This window comes from Arabidopsis lyrata (assembly GCF_000004255.2).
Source record: "Arabidopsis lyrata subsp. lyrata unplaced genomic scaffold ARALYscaffold_2, whole genome shotgun sequence".
Lineage (NCBI taxonomy): Eukaryota > Viridiplantae > Streptophyta > Magnoliopsida > Brassicales > Brassicaceae > Arabidopsis > Arabidopsis lyrata.
In genome coordinates, this window is record NW_003302554.1 from 12415726 (window position 1) to 12432409 (window position 16684).

General features: G+C 35.8%; 4 protein-coding genes across 6 annotated transcripts; 2 read left to right on the forward strand and 2 right to left on the reverse strand.

The window, feature by feature from the left end:
* Positions 1 to 1760: 1760 nt before the first annotated feature.
* On the forward strand, positions 1761 to 3345 carry LOC9323180 (F-box protein At1g67340). Its single transcript, XM_002887069.2, has 3 exons — positions 1761 to 2054; positions 2148 to 2310; positions 2398 to 3345. Exons 1-3 carry the CDS (start codon positions 1834 to 1836, stop codon positions 3139 to 3141), a joined length of 1128 nt encoding a protein of 375 aa, XP_002887115.1. The 5' UTR covers positions 1761 to 1833; the 3' UTR covers positions 3142 to 3345.
* Positions 3346 to 8258: 4913 nt separating this feature from the next.
* LOC9323181 lies at positions 8259 to 9826 on the forward strand. Of its 2 annotated transcripts, none has more exons than XM_021034692.1 (3): positions 8259 to 8450; positions 8827 to 9132; positions 9620 to 9826. In XM_021034692.1, exon 2 carries the CDS (start codon positions 8832 to 8834, stop codon positions 9120 to 9122), a length of 291 nt encoding a protein of 96 aa, XP_020890351.1. In that variant the 5' UTR covers positions 8259 to 8450; positions 8827 to 8831; the 3' UTR covers positions 9123 to 9132; positions 9620 to 9826. The 2 variants fall into 2 exon arrangements, with proteins under 2 accessions (XP_020890351.1, XP_020890352.1); XM_021034693.1 differs by having other exon boundaries at positions 8336 to 8450; positions 8820 to 9132.
* An 88-nt stretch (positions 9827 to 9914) lies between these two features.
* On the reverse strand, positions 9915 to 11065 carry LOC9323182 (REF/SRPP-like protein At1g67360). The gene is made up of 3 exons (XM_021034691.1): positions 10966 to 11065; positions 10648 to 10887; positions 9915 to 10533 (listed from the first exon to the last, which is right to left on the reverse strand). Exons 2-3 carry the CDS (start codon positions 10885 to 10887, stop codon positions 10033 to 10035), a joined length of 741 nt encoding a protein of 246 aa, XP_020890350.1. The 5' UTR covers positions 10966 to 11065; the 3' UTR covers positions 9915 to 10032.
* LOC9324656 (meiosis-specific protein ASY1) lies at positions 10971 to 16187 on the reverse strand. Of its 2 annotated transcripts, none has more exons than XM_021034690.1 (22): positions 16069 to 16187; positions 15882 to 15938; positions 15546 to 15642; positions 15357 to 15425; positions 15172 to 15264; positions 14849 to 14969; positions 14681 to 14750; positions 14542 to 14583; positions 14075 to 14203; positions 13879 to 13992; positions 13729 to 13771; positions 13609 to 13644; positions 13389 to 13516; positions 13270 to 13282; positions 13046 to 13122; positions 12838 to 12942; positions 12572 to 12722; positions 12407 to 12483; positions 12250 to 12310; positions 12031 to 12179; positions 11829 to 11939; positions 10971 to 11712 (listed from the first exon to the last, which is right to left on the reverse strand). In XM_021034690.1, the coding sequence occupies exons 1-22, from the start codon at positions 16069 to 16071 to the stop codon at positions 11659 to 11661; spliced, it is 1800 nt and encodes a 599-aa protein (XP_020890349.1). In that variant the 5' UTR covers positions 16072 to 16187; the 3' UTR covers positions 10971 to 11658. The 2 variants fall into 2 exon arrangements, with proteins under 2 accessions (XP_020890349.1, XP_002888593.2); XM_002888547.2 differs by having other exon boundaries at positions 12838 to 12939; positions 16069 to 16186.
* Positions 16188 to 16684: the final 497 nt, after the last annotated feature.

Genomic DNA, 16684 nt, shown 5'->3' on the forward strand with positions numbered 1-16684 from the left:
CATTTCTTTGGGTGTCTATGCCATGATGGTCGATCATTTTTTCTTATTGTTTTGTTTTTTTTATTTCATTTTATGTTTTATTGATGATTTTTATTTTATTCTAAATATTTTCACTGATAAAACTTAGTATTCTAGAAACTCATTAACTTTTTCATTGATGAAACTTTAGTATTCTAAAAACTCATTAGCTATTTTCACTAATGAAACTTAGTAATCATCCAACCCAACTTAATTTAAAGGGTTCGAATGGTTTTCATAGTTGGGACAGACAAATCCGTTTGTGGATTAGATCGCTTTTTATTTACCATTCATAAATTATAGTCTGTAGTAGTTCGGTTTAAAGCAAATAAAAATATCTGCCGTAGATCAACTATAGACCACTTTTACAAATAAACAAATTTGGTATACGGCGGATTGTTATCCGCTCTAAAAATAGAGTGGACTAAAACGCTGACAAAATAGACCGTTTTGTCCGCAACATCCATTCAAAACCAAAAACAAAAAGATAAAAAGCATGTAAATTATTTAAATTTGTACCAAAAATATATAAAACAAAAGATTTCAAACTACATTATGTTGTAGAGCCATGATCTGAATCCGCTTCAGTACATTCTAAATCTTCTTCTATTTTAATGCATTCTATTTTTTTCGTCATCAAGTTGTATGTATATAAATAAAATTAAAATTTTGTTAATTTTTGACATGTATAAATTATATAAATCATTGATAAATTTTTAAAAATATATTAAGTAAATATGAATAACATTATAACATATAAATCTATCCAACCAAGTATAAAAGAGAAACAAAATACTTTTAAAAGTTTTTTGGGCTGGTACAAGTCCACGCGGACTAAATTTCAGTACCTTTTTAATCGTAACGAATTTTGTCCTATTTTTGGACATATATTTAAGTTCGAGTCCTATATTTTTTAGAATTAAACCGAACTAGCCATAAACTTTGGCACTAATTAATATGTCTAATTAGACCCTTGCTAATTTTTCCAAAATGTTTTGACGGAGCTAAAATATGGTGAATTCTAAATAAACATTTCAAATTATTCTAACTTTGCAAGAAAATATAAAAATTAGTTAAACTGTTGCAGTTTCTTTGGTTTCGGAAGCAGTTTCCACCTTTTTTTTTTTTAAAATGCAAATTTACTTCTTTTTCTTTGAGTCAAATGCAAACTTTTCTTTTTCTCACCTTTTAATTATTTCTAGGAAAAAAATAGCAAAATACCAAAAGTTACACAAAAAAAAAAGTAACGTCATAGAGGAGAAACGGCCACAAAAAGATAAAAAAGAAGTAACCGTTGTAAAATATTATTGGCTGATTCCTTACGTTTGGCCTCTCTCTCCCTTAATTTGTTACATACATCCCTTATTCGCTCTTCCATTAGCGTGATTCACACGCGCGACTAAGCATTTTCCGCGGTGAAAAGTTAAAAATTAATAATCGGAGTTAGTTACTTTCAAATTCATTTTTACCCTTTAAGAAAAACTGTTCCGAATTATAAATAAAGATCCTCTTATTTCTCTTCTTTTTAACTTATTTATTGTAACCTCATAAATATTCTTGAAGCAAAAAAAAAAAAAAAAAAAAAAAAAAAATATTCTTGAAGCTACGTAAAAGCGAACATTGGGTCAACGACGTTTTGACCGGGTAATAAGACAAAAGTACAAGGGCAAATCCGTCATTTCAACTTCGCATACGTATGTACGCATAGAGAAGAAGACTCAACCACTCTTTGTATATTTATAAGCCAAAGAGATAAAAAAGATAGACAGAAAAGATAAGAGAGACTCTGTGTAATCCTCAAAGACAAACAAGATTATGTTACCCTCAAGAAAAACAAAGAGAGTTCTCTCCGGTGACTTTACTCCGGGAAGAAAACGCCGGCGATGTGTTGTTCCTTCTTCTGTTTCTCCGGCGCCGGAACACACAACCGGAGCCGATTTGCTAGATTCAATTCCCGACGATCTTGTTGTTTCTATACTTTGTAAACTTGGTTCTACTTCTCGATGTCCTGCTGATTTCATCAACGTTTTGATGACGTAAGCTTTTTCTGGCTATCTCTTGTCGGTTTTCGTACACAAGAGTTGGTTCTTGTCTCTCTAATTTTGATTGTGTTTTCTTTTGGGGAACAGATGTAAGAGATTAAAAGGATTAGCTATGAATCCTCTTGTCTTGTCCAGATTATCTCCTAAAGCTATCGCTGTTAAAGCTCACAATTGGTCGGAATATTCTCACCGGTTTTTAAAACGGTGTGTCGACGCCGGAAGTCTTGAAGCTTGTTACACTCTAGGAATGGTAAGTTTCTAAATTCATTTTATTTTATTGTCTCGTGAAAATTGTTAAGTTTCTGAAGTTTTGATATTTTTTTCCATTTTCGTGTAGATTCGGTTTTATTGTTTACAAAACAGAGGAAACGGCGCGTCGTTAATGGCTAAAGCCGCGATTAGTTCTCACGCGCCGGCGTTGTATTCTCTAGCCGTGATTCAGTTCAACGGAAGCGGTGGTTCAAAGAACGATAAAGATCTTCGAGCCGGTGTTGCTTTATGTGCGCGTGCGGCTTTTCTTGGTCACGTAGACGCGCTTCGTGAGCTTGGTCACTGTCTTCAAGATGGTTATGGAGTTCCTCAAAACGTCTCTGAAGGTCGGAGGTTTCTTGTTCAAGCCAACGCTCGTGAACTCGCCGCCGTTTTATCTTCCGGTATCCAAGCTAGGTCAACGTGGCTTTCTTTATCACAGACACCTCCGGTTCCTAACCATGGTCAGTCTTGTCCTTTACTTAGCGATTTTGGATGTAATGTACCGGCACCGGAAACACATCCGGCGAATAGGTTTTTAGCAGATTGGTTCGCCGTACGCGGCGGAGATTGTCCCGGAGATGGGTTGAGATTATGTTCACACGCTGGATGTGGACGACCGGAGACGAGGAAGCATGAGTTTAGGAGGTGTTCGGTTTGTGGCGTTGTGAATTATTGTTCACGCGCTTGTCAAGCTTTAGATTGGAAACTCCGGCATAAAATGGATTGTGCTCCGGTGGAACGGTGGCTAGAGGAAGGTGACGGTGGAGAAGGTAACGTTCAGATTGACGGAAATGGTAACGGTGAGAATGTTTTGCTTCAAATGAGTTAACGGCAATGTAACGGCTGCTTTGAATAGTAAAAAATCAACGAGAGATGAGGTAAACGGAAGCTAGTTTCGTTCTTTTCTTTCTATTAGTGGAAAAGATTTGGATAAAAATATTACTATCGAGTATCGAGTAGAGTAATTTTTGTAATTCCAATCTATTGTAAAGAAGAGTTATAAAATGAACGGCTTTTATTTTTCATGTTAAAAGTCTTAATTTAGTTTTTATATACTTTGCATCTTATCTTTGTCGGAGGATCTATAAATTTCTTTATTCTTCTTTTTTTTTGGCAAATTTTCTTCTTATAAACATTCGAATTTTGTTGATTTTGAGTTTGGTTTTGCTAGTTCTTTTATTATCCCAAATAGCTGAGGATAAGGTTTTGACTTGTATCTTGAGTGTCGAGTTTTTCTTGTTTCGCATTAGGTTTCCCTCGTGGTTTGCATAATGTCCCTACACCATTTTGAATTCAATCATCTTGCGTTCTTATATCATTGTCATTGTCCCCTTTAGACATCTATGATTGTCTCAACTATTGCGAATAATGTTCTTCGTATGATCTTAGTCACTTGAAAAGTTAGGCACAATGGCGAGAATTAGCAATTATATTGACAACCATTACTCCAACATCTTCATGATCGAGGTTGCTATTCCGGCAACATGTTCTACCGTGTTGTTCGCGAATTAGGCTTTTGCATTCACATACTCCATCATTTTTTATCCTAATTCCTTTAACGTTTGAAGGCAATGGTGCTCGTACTTTACGTAAGATCACATAGAGCTTCCATAGATGTGTCACATCCTATAAGGCATCTTATTGTGGATGTTCCCTGATCTTCAAGCCTTGGAGTTGGAGGCACACTTCTTTTGACTTGAGGGTGGCCTTGCAAATTAAGTGTGCATTCATAGAAATTAGAAATATGTAATGTCTTTCTCAGGGCTGAGCTGAAGACTTCCAGATCACATTTATTCGTGTCTCCTTTTTCAATCACCTCCAAAATTTTCTCTTTTCTTCTTTCACCTTGTTACTTAGTATTATTGCAAGTTGGTATTCAAGTTTCCTTGTTACTTAGTATTATTGCAAGTTGGTATTCAAGTTTCTCATCATCCCATGTGAGGTTATCTTCACAAATGAACTAGCGAATCTCGAGTTCCAATTATGCCTCCTGATAATTGAATGGGTTAACTTCTGTTGATGGTGGTGTCTCGTCTTCATTGAGTACGAATAACCTATTTCCCCGGTTTCCTTAAAGGTTTACTACGCTTGCAAGTTGCAAACGTTGGTCAAGTTTCCTTAAAGAATGTTAGTGTTCTCCTTTTTTTCCGATAATTCTTGTTATCAATCTAATTAATGGTCAAGACTCAAGATCAAACGAAAACGAGAATGTTAGCAAAAGGGATTAGAAAAGAATTAGGGGTTAGTACGTAAGTTCGTAAGTAAGTTAATAAAAATATATTTTGTTAATATTTGAATTTAGAACATTCAATTACACCTTTTAATGAACTTTCGTAGATATTGAAACTAACCTAGTTATCTAGATGGTTGGCAATTTTTTTTTTTTTTTTTGACATCTTTGGATCGACAAGACCTGATCTATAGTCAATCCCTACTACGCGGGGTAACGCGACATAGTGGAGTCGTGGAGAAGGCGGAGTCAAATGGACTTAACCACTTGACTAAAAGCACATCCCTGATGGTTGGCAATTTGACCTAACAAATTTGAGAAGTTACTACTACTCATTATGGATATTTTGACCACACCTAATGGCTAATTCAAAGGGTTTGGACATACTAAATCCGCACGACAATGATTTGATAAACACATGAACGTGACTTGATAATTGAGATTTAGCTTTCAAGGTAAAGTTGTATCTTAAAATTAAATATTGTCGATACTCATACCAGCAGCAGGCAACAGTTCATAATTAAAATAAGTAGTGATTAAATTATAGTATAAATTTAAGATTAATGGGTGACAAAGCATCATGGGGTGTGCAATCTATTAGCTTTCTTTTTCTTCATGTAATTCGTGCCTTTTCTTTTTCCTTTTTCGTAATTCAATTAGGTAGACCGGGAAAACCTCACTGCAAATCAAAAATGGATTAACAGAAAGTTAAATTTCTGATTTTTAAATAAATTATCGTGGACCCTGTTTGATACGTTATTGTCTCCACAACCACAATATTAGCTGACAAACACAAATGTTTTCTTTCATGGACCCATCAATCCATCATCATTGGTTTACAATTTGTTTTCAAATCATTATTGCGCATATATACTTTTACCACTAAATAAGGGAACTAAGAAAACGTATTTTGTTAATAGATTTTAAAATGTTTCTTTCGTATAGATAATTAAATCGTAAAGTTCGTATTTCAGACGAAATTCGTAGAGTATTAACAACCAAATGAACAAAACATCAGACATTTACAAAGAACAAAACTTATGATTTTTTTTGTCAGAAAACGTTAGAGAGAAAAAAAAAAGCAAATTAGGGAACAAAGAGGAGTGTATTAGTGGGAGAGAATGAAGAATTTTGAGGGAAGTGGGATTATAAGAAAAAACTTTAGACCCACCCACAAAGCATTTTAATCAAATAGTCTTTGAGAAATAAAATAAAGCATAAAATATAAAAGTAAGAAAACATAAAAGAATAAAGCAATGCTGCTAAAATAAAAAATATTTTAACGTAACTTATTTACAATGTTCCAATTGGTCATAGCAGAACGAATAATGATGAACATAATACATAGGTAACGGAACTAGTAAAGTATCAAATATTCAAGTATGGTTAGCGTGGAATAAACAAAACAAATACTCCGTATAGAACATAAAATGTGAAAGAGTATACAATAATAAAAATAAAATGGTGATTTTAATAGTATAGTTATTTTTGACTGAAAAATATTTTTCATAATTGGCCTAACTATTTGACGTCCTATGTAAATCTAATTCATGCGAATCAAGTCGCAATGTGTATAATTAGGCAATTAGCTTAAGCTAATCTATAAAGGCTATTTTTTCCCCCATAAAACCTAGTCCTATGTTCTTAAAGACGTACGTAGACTAATATGTTTTGGACCAAACTAGCTTGCATTAATTCAATTAAATATGATGAATATATATATACTGATTTAGTCGGTTAAATTTTTCTGAATCACCTGCCAAGATTGACTCATTTAACGAGTAGCTTCTATTGCAATCAATCAAAAATTCTTTTGGACCTTTCTGTTTATTTACCTTATTTTTGGGGTCAGGTTTCAGAAAATATATGTACCAGCTTAATTGAAATTTGAGAAAATAAAAGTAGATTAATGGTGAGGGTGGGGTGCTACAAAGAGGCCCAGCCCATTTATTGATAGTTGTTAGAACTGCCAGCTTTAGTTCAAATGATATACGCACACATAATATAGTTGTGGCCTTTTAGGTAGAAATAGAAATTAAATGTTGTGATGTCGAAAAATAATAATTTAATCGTTGTGATAGTTGTGGCCACTCATCTGGTCTTTTTTTAGTTCATTTTACACTTTAGAGTCGCGTTGTGATTCTTGTGAAAACTATTACATGTAATGTTATAAACAAAGAATTTAGTATAACGAAATTCTTTTTGCCCCAAAAAGGAAAAAGAAAAAGTAAAACGAAATCCGATACGCATATATAATCTTCATACAATGACGAGAAGTATTACTGATTTAACCAAGTAGTAGTTGTCTACTAGTTTTTATTCGAACAGAAGTTGATACGTAGGTTTAGTCTAGAAATCGATTCCTTTTAAACGCAAAATTTACTAAATCATTCTATTTAGTCTGATACCATTCTTTTATTATATTCCCTCCGTTTCAAAATATAAGTCGTTTTAGGTAAAAACACGCAGATTAAGAAGATCTACTTTTTAAAAGTTCAGCCAATCATAAAAGAGACTGCATAATATAAATAATCATAAAATATTTAAATAATATATAATTTGCATTGAAACTCGAAAATGACTTATATTGTGAAACAAAGTACTTTATCCAAAACGCCTTACATTATGAAACGGAGGAAGTATAAAACAGAAACCAGTCAGCAATTTTGATTGCGACACGTGTCATCTTTAGTTTTCAATTACAATTCAATTTTTTTCGTTTTCTTTTTTTTTTTTTATTAAAAATAAAATCTAAACGAAATAAAAAATAAGAAGATCTATGATCTGTGTTCTCGGTTTTCCACGATTCTGTGGTCAACTTTCCACCTCCATCACTTTTATCAACTGATTTTCTAGAAATTACTACATATACTATATAGTATAAGGATTTATATATCACAACCGATTAACACAAACGCTCCTCCACTCACCTTCCTCAAACCACCATTGACATTACTTTTTAACTAGCAAGACAATTTTCAAAATCTTGGAACTTTCCTTGTTGCTCGACCACAACAGTTCATGTTTCATCCTCATCGTTTGAGGAACCAGATAATTTGTGAGAATTACGATCCTGTGATCAACTTCCCACCTCCATCACTTTTATCAACTGATTTTCTAGGAATCACCACATATACTATATAGTATAAGGATTTATATATCACACATTCTCCCTACCTTTTAGCTCCGGCTACCTTCTTGTTCCTTTGATTAATAACATTACATGTTATTAATGTTGAAATGAACAAATAAACGATGAGGATGAAAGATGAACTGTTGTGGTCGAGCAAGAGGGAAAGTTCCAAGATTTTGAAAATTGTCTTGCTAGTTAAAAAATAATGTCAACGGTGGTTTGAGGAATGTGAGTGGTGGAGCGTTTGTGTTAATCGGCTGTGATATATAAATCCTTATACTATATAGTATATGTGGTGATTCCTAAAAAATCAGTTGATAAAAGTGATGGAGGTGAGAAGTTGATCACAGAATCGTGGAAAACCGAGAACACAGATCATAGATCTTCTTATTTTTTTATTTCGTTTAGATTTTATTTTTAATTAAAAAATTTAATTGTAATTGAAAACTAAAGATGACACATGTCGCAATCAAAATTGCTGACTGACTTCTGTTTTATATACTAAAAGATTGCGATCACCAATAATCGGACTTGGCCATTTTAATTTGGCATATTTTTTGATCACGGTACGGTAAAGCGCGTGCCGTTTCTGAAACATAAAAACGTCTTGTTTCCTCATTCTAAGTACAAAACAACACGCAGTTTCTGTATCTATCAGATTTCTGTTTTCTTCTTCTTCATCATCACTCGCTCTGCGCTGCGTTCAATCAGAACTCTCTGACCATCCCAAAGCAAAAGCTTCAGCGATCTTCATCGTCTGGTTTCGAACCTTAAGGTATATCCCATTTCAATTTTAAAATGGTTTTGGTCCGATCTCTACTACGTAGATCGTCTTAGTTTCGTATCGATTCTCGTCTTAGGATAAATGAAATACAGAGATTGATGCACTCTAACTGTTCTAATGTATAGAAACTTAAGCTCGATCTGGATTTGGGACCGAATTTACTGTGATGTTTAGGTCAGAGAACCCAATTTGTGGAAATCAACGTCGATTTGATAGAAACCCTAATTTTTCTAGGTGAAATCGATTGTGAAACGAGATGGGTTTCGTAATTTTAGGTCACAGAGCCCAATTTATAGATTTGGTGCTTCAATTTGATATATAAAAACAATTTTGGGGTGAATTCGATTTTGTGTTTTTGAGTTTGTAGTGGAGATGGGTTTCATAATGGAATTTGCGGAGAACTTGGTGCTAAGGTTAATGGAGAATCCAGAGGAGAGAGACAGGAAAGCGAGGGAACACATATATGAGATGCATGAGAGGTGTAAGAAGATTAAGGAGATGTGGGCATTACCTATTCGTCCTTATGGATTCTGGACTTTTGAGCGTCACAACGCTCAGCTTCGTTGGGATCCTCAGATCAGTCAGGTCGCTGGTCGAAGGGATCCTTATGATGATCTTCTTGAGGACAACTACACTCCTCCTCCTTCCTCATCTTCAGACTAATCAACCAATGGTGAGTTTTTTTTACTGTATGGAACCATTTTGATTCAGCATTTGAATATGGCTTTTCTCTAGTATATTATCCTTAGATGCTTTTGTCTCTGTCATTAGAAGAATTTGCGTTGGTGTAGATAATCAGTAGAGGAATTTGCATTGGTTGATTTTTTGATTCTTTTGTCTCTGTTAGTAGAGGAAATTGCGTTAGTCGATATATGATTTAACTTTTTCGGTTGGACGAATTGGTCTGAACAATTAGTGTTTGCACTTGCGTTCAAATTGAGGGTCTAAGCTATATTGATGTGTGATGGTAAATATTATCTGTTCAGTCCTTTGTTGTTATCCGCATTGTGGGTGGAGCTGACGAGTATGTACATCTCTTCTCCTTAACATATGTGCTTGGAATCTCCAGTCTTTCGTCCTAGTTATCTACAGTTTCAGCTTCATTTAAGCATAACTAGTAAATGAGACTTGATTTTGATCTGTTTGTTTGTCTGTTGCAGAAGGAAGATGTTCTATGCTGCCTGGATGGATGCATGTCTGTTTTCAAGCAATTTTTCTCGGAATTGTACTCTCTTCTGTTTCTATTTGTTCTTAAGGTGTCTGGGAGCTTGGTATCAAGACTCAAATAATAACTCCACACTTTTTTTTACGAACGAGAAAGAAATAATGCTCATTGGTTATTAGTAAAGTTGTTTTGATTCCCCATCTCCTCCATCTTTATACTGATATAAATTCTTAAATTGTGATCAATTTTTCATGTTCTTCGAAGTTTTGTTGCTAAATATATCGAAACACTAGTTCAAAGTTTTGTGATAGAAGAAAAAAGGAGAGTTCCTAAGATCATTTACACACATAACCAAACCCAACAAACCAAACTTTCCAAAGCAACAACAAATCACAAAATGTCTCAATCCTACTCCGAATCAGACGACGATTTATTCCCATCAGTAGTATTAGCAGTCTCTCCTTTCTTTCCATCGGTAGTAGCCGTCTCTTCTGATTCTCCTCCTTTCTTTCGTGCTGCATCTTCTTTCTTATAAGCCTTAACAATGTCATCAACAGGAACCAATGGAAGATAACCAACCAAAGAATAACCCATCTGAGTCATATCCGTCACCAAATCGTTGTACCGACTAGACAAGTGTGCAGCCACGGGCAAAGCTTTGTCACCCACTGCATGGATTGGTTTGTACTGGTTAAGTTTAGCCCAGACTTTAACCGAGTTGGTCACAACGAAATACTTGTACTCAGTCGCAGCATAGCTAAAAGCAGCTTTGGGACCACCGGTACGAGCCTCTTTCACAAAGTTTTGAGCTTTCTCTGTTGCCTTGTAGATCAACACATGAGCTTGATTCACCACTTGTTTAGCCATTGGAGGAGCGTGCTCATCAAACTTATACGAAACTTCACCTACCTAGAAAAGTAAATAAAGGTTAGAACTTTAGCCACAAAACTAACAACTAAACACGATCTGGTTTCTAAATTAGGTCGGAGATCCATCAAACAATAAATCTAATAATTGGGTTACCTTGTGATCTAGAAAGACGAGGAGAGAATCTGGAACATCTTTGAATTTCTGATAGACAGGGGTGACGACGGTGGTGACGGCTCCTTCCACCTTTTCCACGGCGGATTTGAGAGGACCGGAGTTTTGTTTAGCGTAGTCGTAGAGATTTGAGACGGAAGCCAGAATCTGGATCGCTGCAATTCTCACGAACCCTAGGTGTTTTAGCCCTACCTCCTTGCTGTTTTTCTTCTCTGTTTCCATCTACACGAAAGACGATGAGATCACGATCTGATCGTAATTTTGAGTTAAGGAAGAACAAAAGTGATGATAATCTCTTACCTTAGTTTTTTTTTTTTTTTTGTTTGAGTTCTTCGATTTGCTTTCTTGAGAAATCGCGCCTGTCACTGTTCTTTATGACGTTGTGAAACAGCAAAGTATCTTCACATCACGTTGAGGAGTGAGGAGTGGTTAAAAATACGAGTGGAATTGGACTTGTCGACGCGATCCAACGGTTGTGATTAGATCTGAGGGTGTTGTGGGGGCATCAAAAAAAGAATCGTTTTCTAGAAAGGCGTGTCGTGTGTGGATGTTTCTGGAATTTTAGCTGTGGGCTCCTTGTGACGAAAATATTCTAGGGGATTCTGGTACGGACACTTGTATACTTCCCATTGAGTAGTGATCGTATAAGCTTTAGGTTTTTGGCTTAAAGTTACCAAAATTCTTCCATAAAAGAATGTACAAAAAAAAAAAAAAAGGATGTAGAGCATTAGAGAAATGAGGGGAAATTTACTAAAGGATTTACTTTTAATAACTCACAGTAAGTGTTAAAGTTTGATAGTAATACTTTTTGCAACCATTTAATGCAGTAAATTGTCTTCCCAAAAGCCATAAGAAATGAGACTTTAAGACAAGCATGTAAATTGTCTGAATGCAGAGGAAGAATAAAGCAATAAAAAGCGAGTGTAGAGTAGATAGATAACATCATAACCACTGAGGAAGGTGGTTATATGGTGTCTGATAGAGGTGGTATCTTCAATTAGCCTGAGATTTCTGACGCTTGGAGTACTGCAGAATTGGCTCTCTCACCTGTATAAAACAACAATCACAAGAACCAGAAAAGGCATGTCAGTTTCTTACAGCATATATAACTTAAAAAAGTTAAAAAAGCATAGAGAGTAATGTTGTGGTTTAGTGTAAGAGACCATGCTGGTTTTCCTGCAACGTCTGTCCTGTGAGGCTTGGCTACAATTGACTGTCTCGACCTCCTTAGCAGCCCCTCCATTTACCGCAAAGCTCTCCCTCGAAGCCGCAGGCTGAGTGAGCCACAATTAACAAATTAGCAAATACTTAAAAGAGTCACACACAGTAGGATATGTCTATCACTCATTGTTGTTTTCATTCAACCTGTGCCTTGTTGCTAATGGGAGTGTTCCCAGCTTTAGAGATGGTCTGTTCACTTAGAACAGAGCCGTTCTGCTGCATCCCACCAGATCTTCCTTTCGTACGTGTGAAGTCTGATCCTATGGAGTGGATGCCTCCACAGGTAGATACGTCTGTTTATTTTAAATGTTAGATCAATTAAACAGCTCAAAGCTTGGGTGCGGAGTGCGAACAAGGTCGTACCTGCGGTTACTTTGCCCTCTAGGCCGTTGGTCTTGTTAGCAGCTTCGTTAACATCCACATCCTGTGAAACCATTCACATTAGAAATCTGTTCCAAAGATATATATATATATATATATATATATATATATATATATTCTGGTTTTCAACTATTATTACCATATCATCTGTGGCAAGAACCTTTCTGACTTCATTTAGCTTCCTCTCAGTTAGACTAGAATGAATCACACGCTTCCCTGTTTATAAACATTGCATCAATGAGGAAACATTTACGCAACAACCAACAAAACTTAACAGAGAAGGGTCTGAATTGAGGTAGCAAACCTAGCCTGCGGTTGCTCGAAGCTTCTACGTAGCCCTCTTGGGTCATCCTGTCCATTAATTTACGAACTGCAGTCTGATTGGCCTCACCATCCAGCATGTTGTGAAGCTTTGTAATCGTCACATATTTCATCGGAAGAGAATGGTATAGAGCCTAACAAAAAAAAAAACATGTACAAGTAGTCAATCATTGATCTCAGGACTATCTTTATTTATATATCCTTGGTGCAAGTGTATTAAACATAGAGTATGAAGTCAGAGTCTCTTACTTTCATGTACAAGTAGTCTTCAGGAGCTACAGGTTTCCCATCCTTTGGAACAGTTTGAACATCAGCTTCATCTTTCACAAAAGTGAATTCGCTCTCTGGTGTCTGCTAAAATTTTGGGTTAAGTTGGAAGAAAACAAAATTAATAAGCAAAGGAGAAAGTCATCAGTAAATGAAATCAAATCAGTAGAAGTTAGGATGACATAATCACCTTGTCTCTCTTTTTAATGTACGTATCCTTCCCCGTTTTCGAAAGAACACCTTCTGTCACGAGCTGATCCATGATTTCTAAAAGTCAGAATGTGACCAGTTAGTATAGGAAGACAGACTCTGAAGTTAACAGCAGATAGCTATTAGCAAACTGTATTATTAATTATCATATGATGATGCTTCAAGCGTGTTTTTGCCTAGTTATCATCATCAAGCTTGATTTACCTTCAGATAGAACCTGAAATCATAAAATAGTGGCTTAGATTTAAGAAATGGCAGAAACTAAATATGCAAGAGCTCAGTTACACTTTCTAAGGTAGAAATGAAGAGTAGCAGCTCATTACTATTGAGATATCTGGGAAGTTTGCAAGAATATCTGTGAGCTCCAGGGTATCGAGGTGACGGGAGTTGATCCAGTCCTTTACCCTTGCTAACTGCTGTTCATTCTCAACCGGATCCTGTGTGTTGTCATCTTGGAGCATGTAACAGATTGGTGAAATTAGAAGAAAGCTTTTCAAATACTGTGAAATCAAAATTTGCGGTAATATTTGTATAATAAGTTACCTTCATCAACCTCTCCATCATCGTCATCTTGTTTCTCTGTTAGATTATTAAGTTAACTCAGGTGAGTGAAAACATTACTAGACTGGCAGAAGCATACAAGGATTTGTTAGTCATCATTACCTACTGGCGCCACAATGAATTGATTTTCTTGTGTTTGACTGATCTGAAAACAACAATGAGCATTACATTTTAGTCACAGTGGAGTGTAATTCACATAGGATGTAAAAAATCTGAGTAAAAATCAGATGAGCAAATAAAGACTTTGTTAACCTCGCTATCTGAATCAGAAGGCTGGTCATCATGTACAGAATCAGGTCCAATACTCTTCCCATCATTTTGCATGTCGTCATTTTCATCCTCACAAGGATCAAGCACGCTCTTGACCTGCACAGATCATCCACAATGAATTGACATCATAAGACGAGAAACATGTAGAGCGAGTTGCATTATTCTTCAATCAAATTACCTTTAGCGTTAACACGAGATGTTTACTGTTAACATTCCCAATTTCCATCCTCAGAGGATTCTTTGTCCATACATACTGAGCTTCGTCTTCTGTACACCCTCTGAAGAAAGGTGGCTCATAATCTGGTGGCTGCAAAAAGGTTCAAACTACAGCTTTCAGTCTTTCTTGTGGGCAATCAATTTCTTCAGAGTAGAGAAAAGTGATTGAATGATACAGACATTATTCCAAAAGAAAGCAAACACTGCTACACTAGTATGCCAACACAACAAATTCAAAGCTAATCTGTATGTGTTATAAGTTTGTAGAATCAATCAGTAAATGAGGAAAGTCACATTCACAAAATAAGAATGATAATATGCTAATCTAGAAATCAGAGTTATTAGGCGAAAGAAGCTCTACTGAAGTTGCATTGAGATCATAATAAACATCACCAGGGTTCAAAGAATTCAGGAAGGCTGTAATCATACCGTCACATCATCGTAGTACAGAAGCTTCATCACTATGGTGCGCTGAAACAGAAGCAAAAAAGTAGTAATCTCAGTAATCAGCAATATGGAAACTGATTTTAATGAAATTCCCCTGAAGAGTATCTACAATATTCATTACCTCATCTGGCATTTTGTCAAGAGTCCTCATCAGTTGAACTAGTGTACGAACCATTTTGCAAGCTGAACTCCTGATTTCAGTACACAATCATGAAAAGTTATAAAGCCTGTTACGGAAGATAAAACTATATAGACCTCAAAGTAGGAAAGAAATATCTCAACACTACACCTCATTTGATTTGGAGTAATGTCAGCAGTGGAGTTAAATGTTCCTCCATTTTTCTTATTTCCAGTACGATTGATATTCATCATGACATCTTGGCTATCAGAATCTGAATAGCTGAAAGAAACTGCAATAACACAGACTCTTCATCAATCGATAATGGATATATAGAGCATTGAAATTCAGCTTAAAAACGATTTAGCAAAAACAGTACACTAATCAAAGCATACACCAATTAATCAGGGAGGTGTGAGGTTCAATTAATCGCACAATCCACCAGTGAGCCACACTAATTATCAAAGCTAACCAATCAACTAGCCAGAACTTACATGCGTATTCCTCAATCATCGGACCATCTACTGTTTCACATATGCAGAACATGAGCGTCTTTAAATATTTCCTCTGAAGCGCATCGTAGACTCCTAGATTCCATGATAAGAAACAAGATCACCAAATCTTAACAACGATACAATTAAACGAAGCGTTAAATGCCAAAATCATTAGTATAGAAAACCTTTCTCCATCCAATCAATTAATCGGCGAGATTCAGCGTCCATAGGCATTAGCTTCTTAATCTTCATATCTACAAAAGCATCCGCCAAATATTAGTTTCAATATTTACAGAAATCGAAAATTTAACTTGATTTCTTTAGATCCCAAAGCCAAAGAGCTCTAGAAACTTCCAGATTAGCGTCTGTCTCACCTAAAGCAGGAACCGATTTATCGTTGAAATACTTCTCAGGAAAGAGTCCTCTGATATAGCTGATGTTGAATATAGCAATACGAAGCAAATTCCTAGTCTATTTCAACAAAACGAAAACCAAAACAAAGACGTCAGTGTAAACGAGCAACAACTCCAGCTGATTAACGCGTAAAAAACATAGAAACAGTTCACGATTCTTCAGATTAAGCGAAAAAATAAGTATAATAGAACGAGATCTGAAATCCAGATCAATATCTGCGAAAATCACAAGGAAGGAACTAGAAATTTCACGAATCGTTAAGAAACAAAAGCTCGATGATGATCGGCGTAGTTTACCAGAAGAAGCGAGTCCTGCTCAGTAATCTCTGCTTCCTTCAGCTTCTGAGCCATCACCTGGAGATAAGAAACAAAACGCAACGCTAAAATCAGACTGAGAGAACTTGAACAGAGCGAAAACTCCACAGACTAAGATGAAGAACGAGCCGGAGAGGAAAAATTGATGATCGGCGACTTCTGCTCTCACCATTTTTGCAGAAGCGTGAAACGAAGAACGAGATTCTTCGTCGGAGAAAATTTCAGAGAGAAAGAGAGAAGATAAAATTTCAAAAAAAATTGAAAATGGAGAGAAATGGTAGTGTCAGAGTCTCTTTGTGAAATCGTTTGAAGTTTTATAGAATAGTTAGTGGCAAAGTTGAGATTTAGTGGTGATTGCAGGGGTAATATCGATTAATTGTGTAACAACGCGAAGGATATTTAGGGGCAACGTTGGTATTTGGTGATGAAAGCAAGGGTAATTGCGACCAATTACCTCCAACGTCCAGAAGATATTAAGGGGTAACGCTGGTATTTAAGGTGATAGTAGGGGTAATATCGTCTAGTTATGTCTAACGTCCTATTATAGACTGTAGTCACGTACAAACGCTACCAAAAGTTCGTTGCTCTTGAGTGGACCCTACCCCGATCTTAAATTTTTTAATATATATTTGTTTTTGATTATTTAATGCATAAGATGGAAAATGTTATAGCCCAACCCAGCCCATACATTGTTTTTGGGTTTAGGGCCTTTAGGCCCAATTGCATTTTAAACCAAGTAAAGTTCAAATAACAAAGAACAAATTGAAGTATTGAACCATAGAGAG

What these genes read in the sequence shown, in the direction of transcription:
- LOC9323180 (XM_002887069.2), top strand. Translation starts at nt 1,834, where the DNA reads ATGTTACCCTCAAGAAAAACAAAGAGAGTTCTCTCCGGTGACTTTACT. An exon ending in TTCATCAACGTTTTGATGAC is followed by an intron (nt 2,055 to 2,147) that starts GTAAGCTTTTTC and finishes TTTGGGGAACAG; the next exon opens with ATGTAAGAGATTAAAAGGAT. An exon ending in CTTGTTACACTCTAGGAATG is followed by an intron (nt 2,311 to 2,397) that starts GTAAGTTTCTAA and finishes ATTTTCGTGTAG; the next exon opens with ATTCGGTTTTATTGTTTACA.
- LOC9323181 (XM_021034692.1), top strand. Translation starts at nt 8,832, where the DNA reads ATGGGTTTCATAATGGAATTTGCGGAGAACTTGGTGCTAAGGTTAATG.
- LOC9323182 (XM_021034691.1), bottom strand. Translation starts at nt 10,887, where the DNA reads ATGGAAACAGAGAAGAAAAACAGCAAGGAGGTAGGGCTAAAACACCTA. An exon ending in TCGTCTTTCTAGATCACAAG is followed by an intron (nt 10,534 to 10,647) that starts GTAACCCAATTA and finishes TTACTTTTCTAG; the next exon opens with GTAGGTGAAGTTTCGTATAA.
- LOC9324656 (XM_021034690.1), bottom strand. An exon ending in ACATTAAAAAGAGAGACAAG is followed by an intron (nt 12,943 to 13,045) that starts GTGATTATGTCA and finishes CCAAAATTTTAG; the next exon opens with CAGACACCAGAGAGCGAATT. An exon ending in AGAGGGCAAAGTAACCGCAG is followed by an intron (nt 12,180 to 12,249) that starts GTACGACCTTGT and finishes TAAAATAAACAG; the next exon opens with ACGTATCTACCTGTGGAGGC.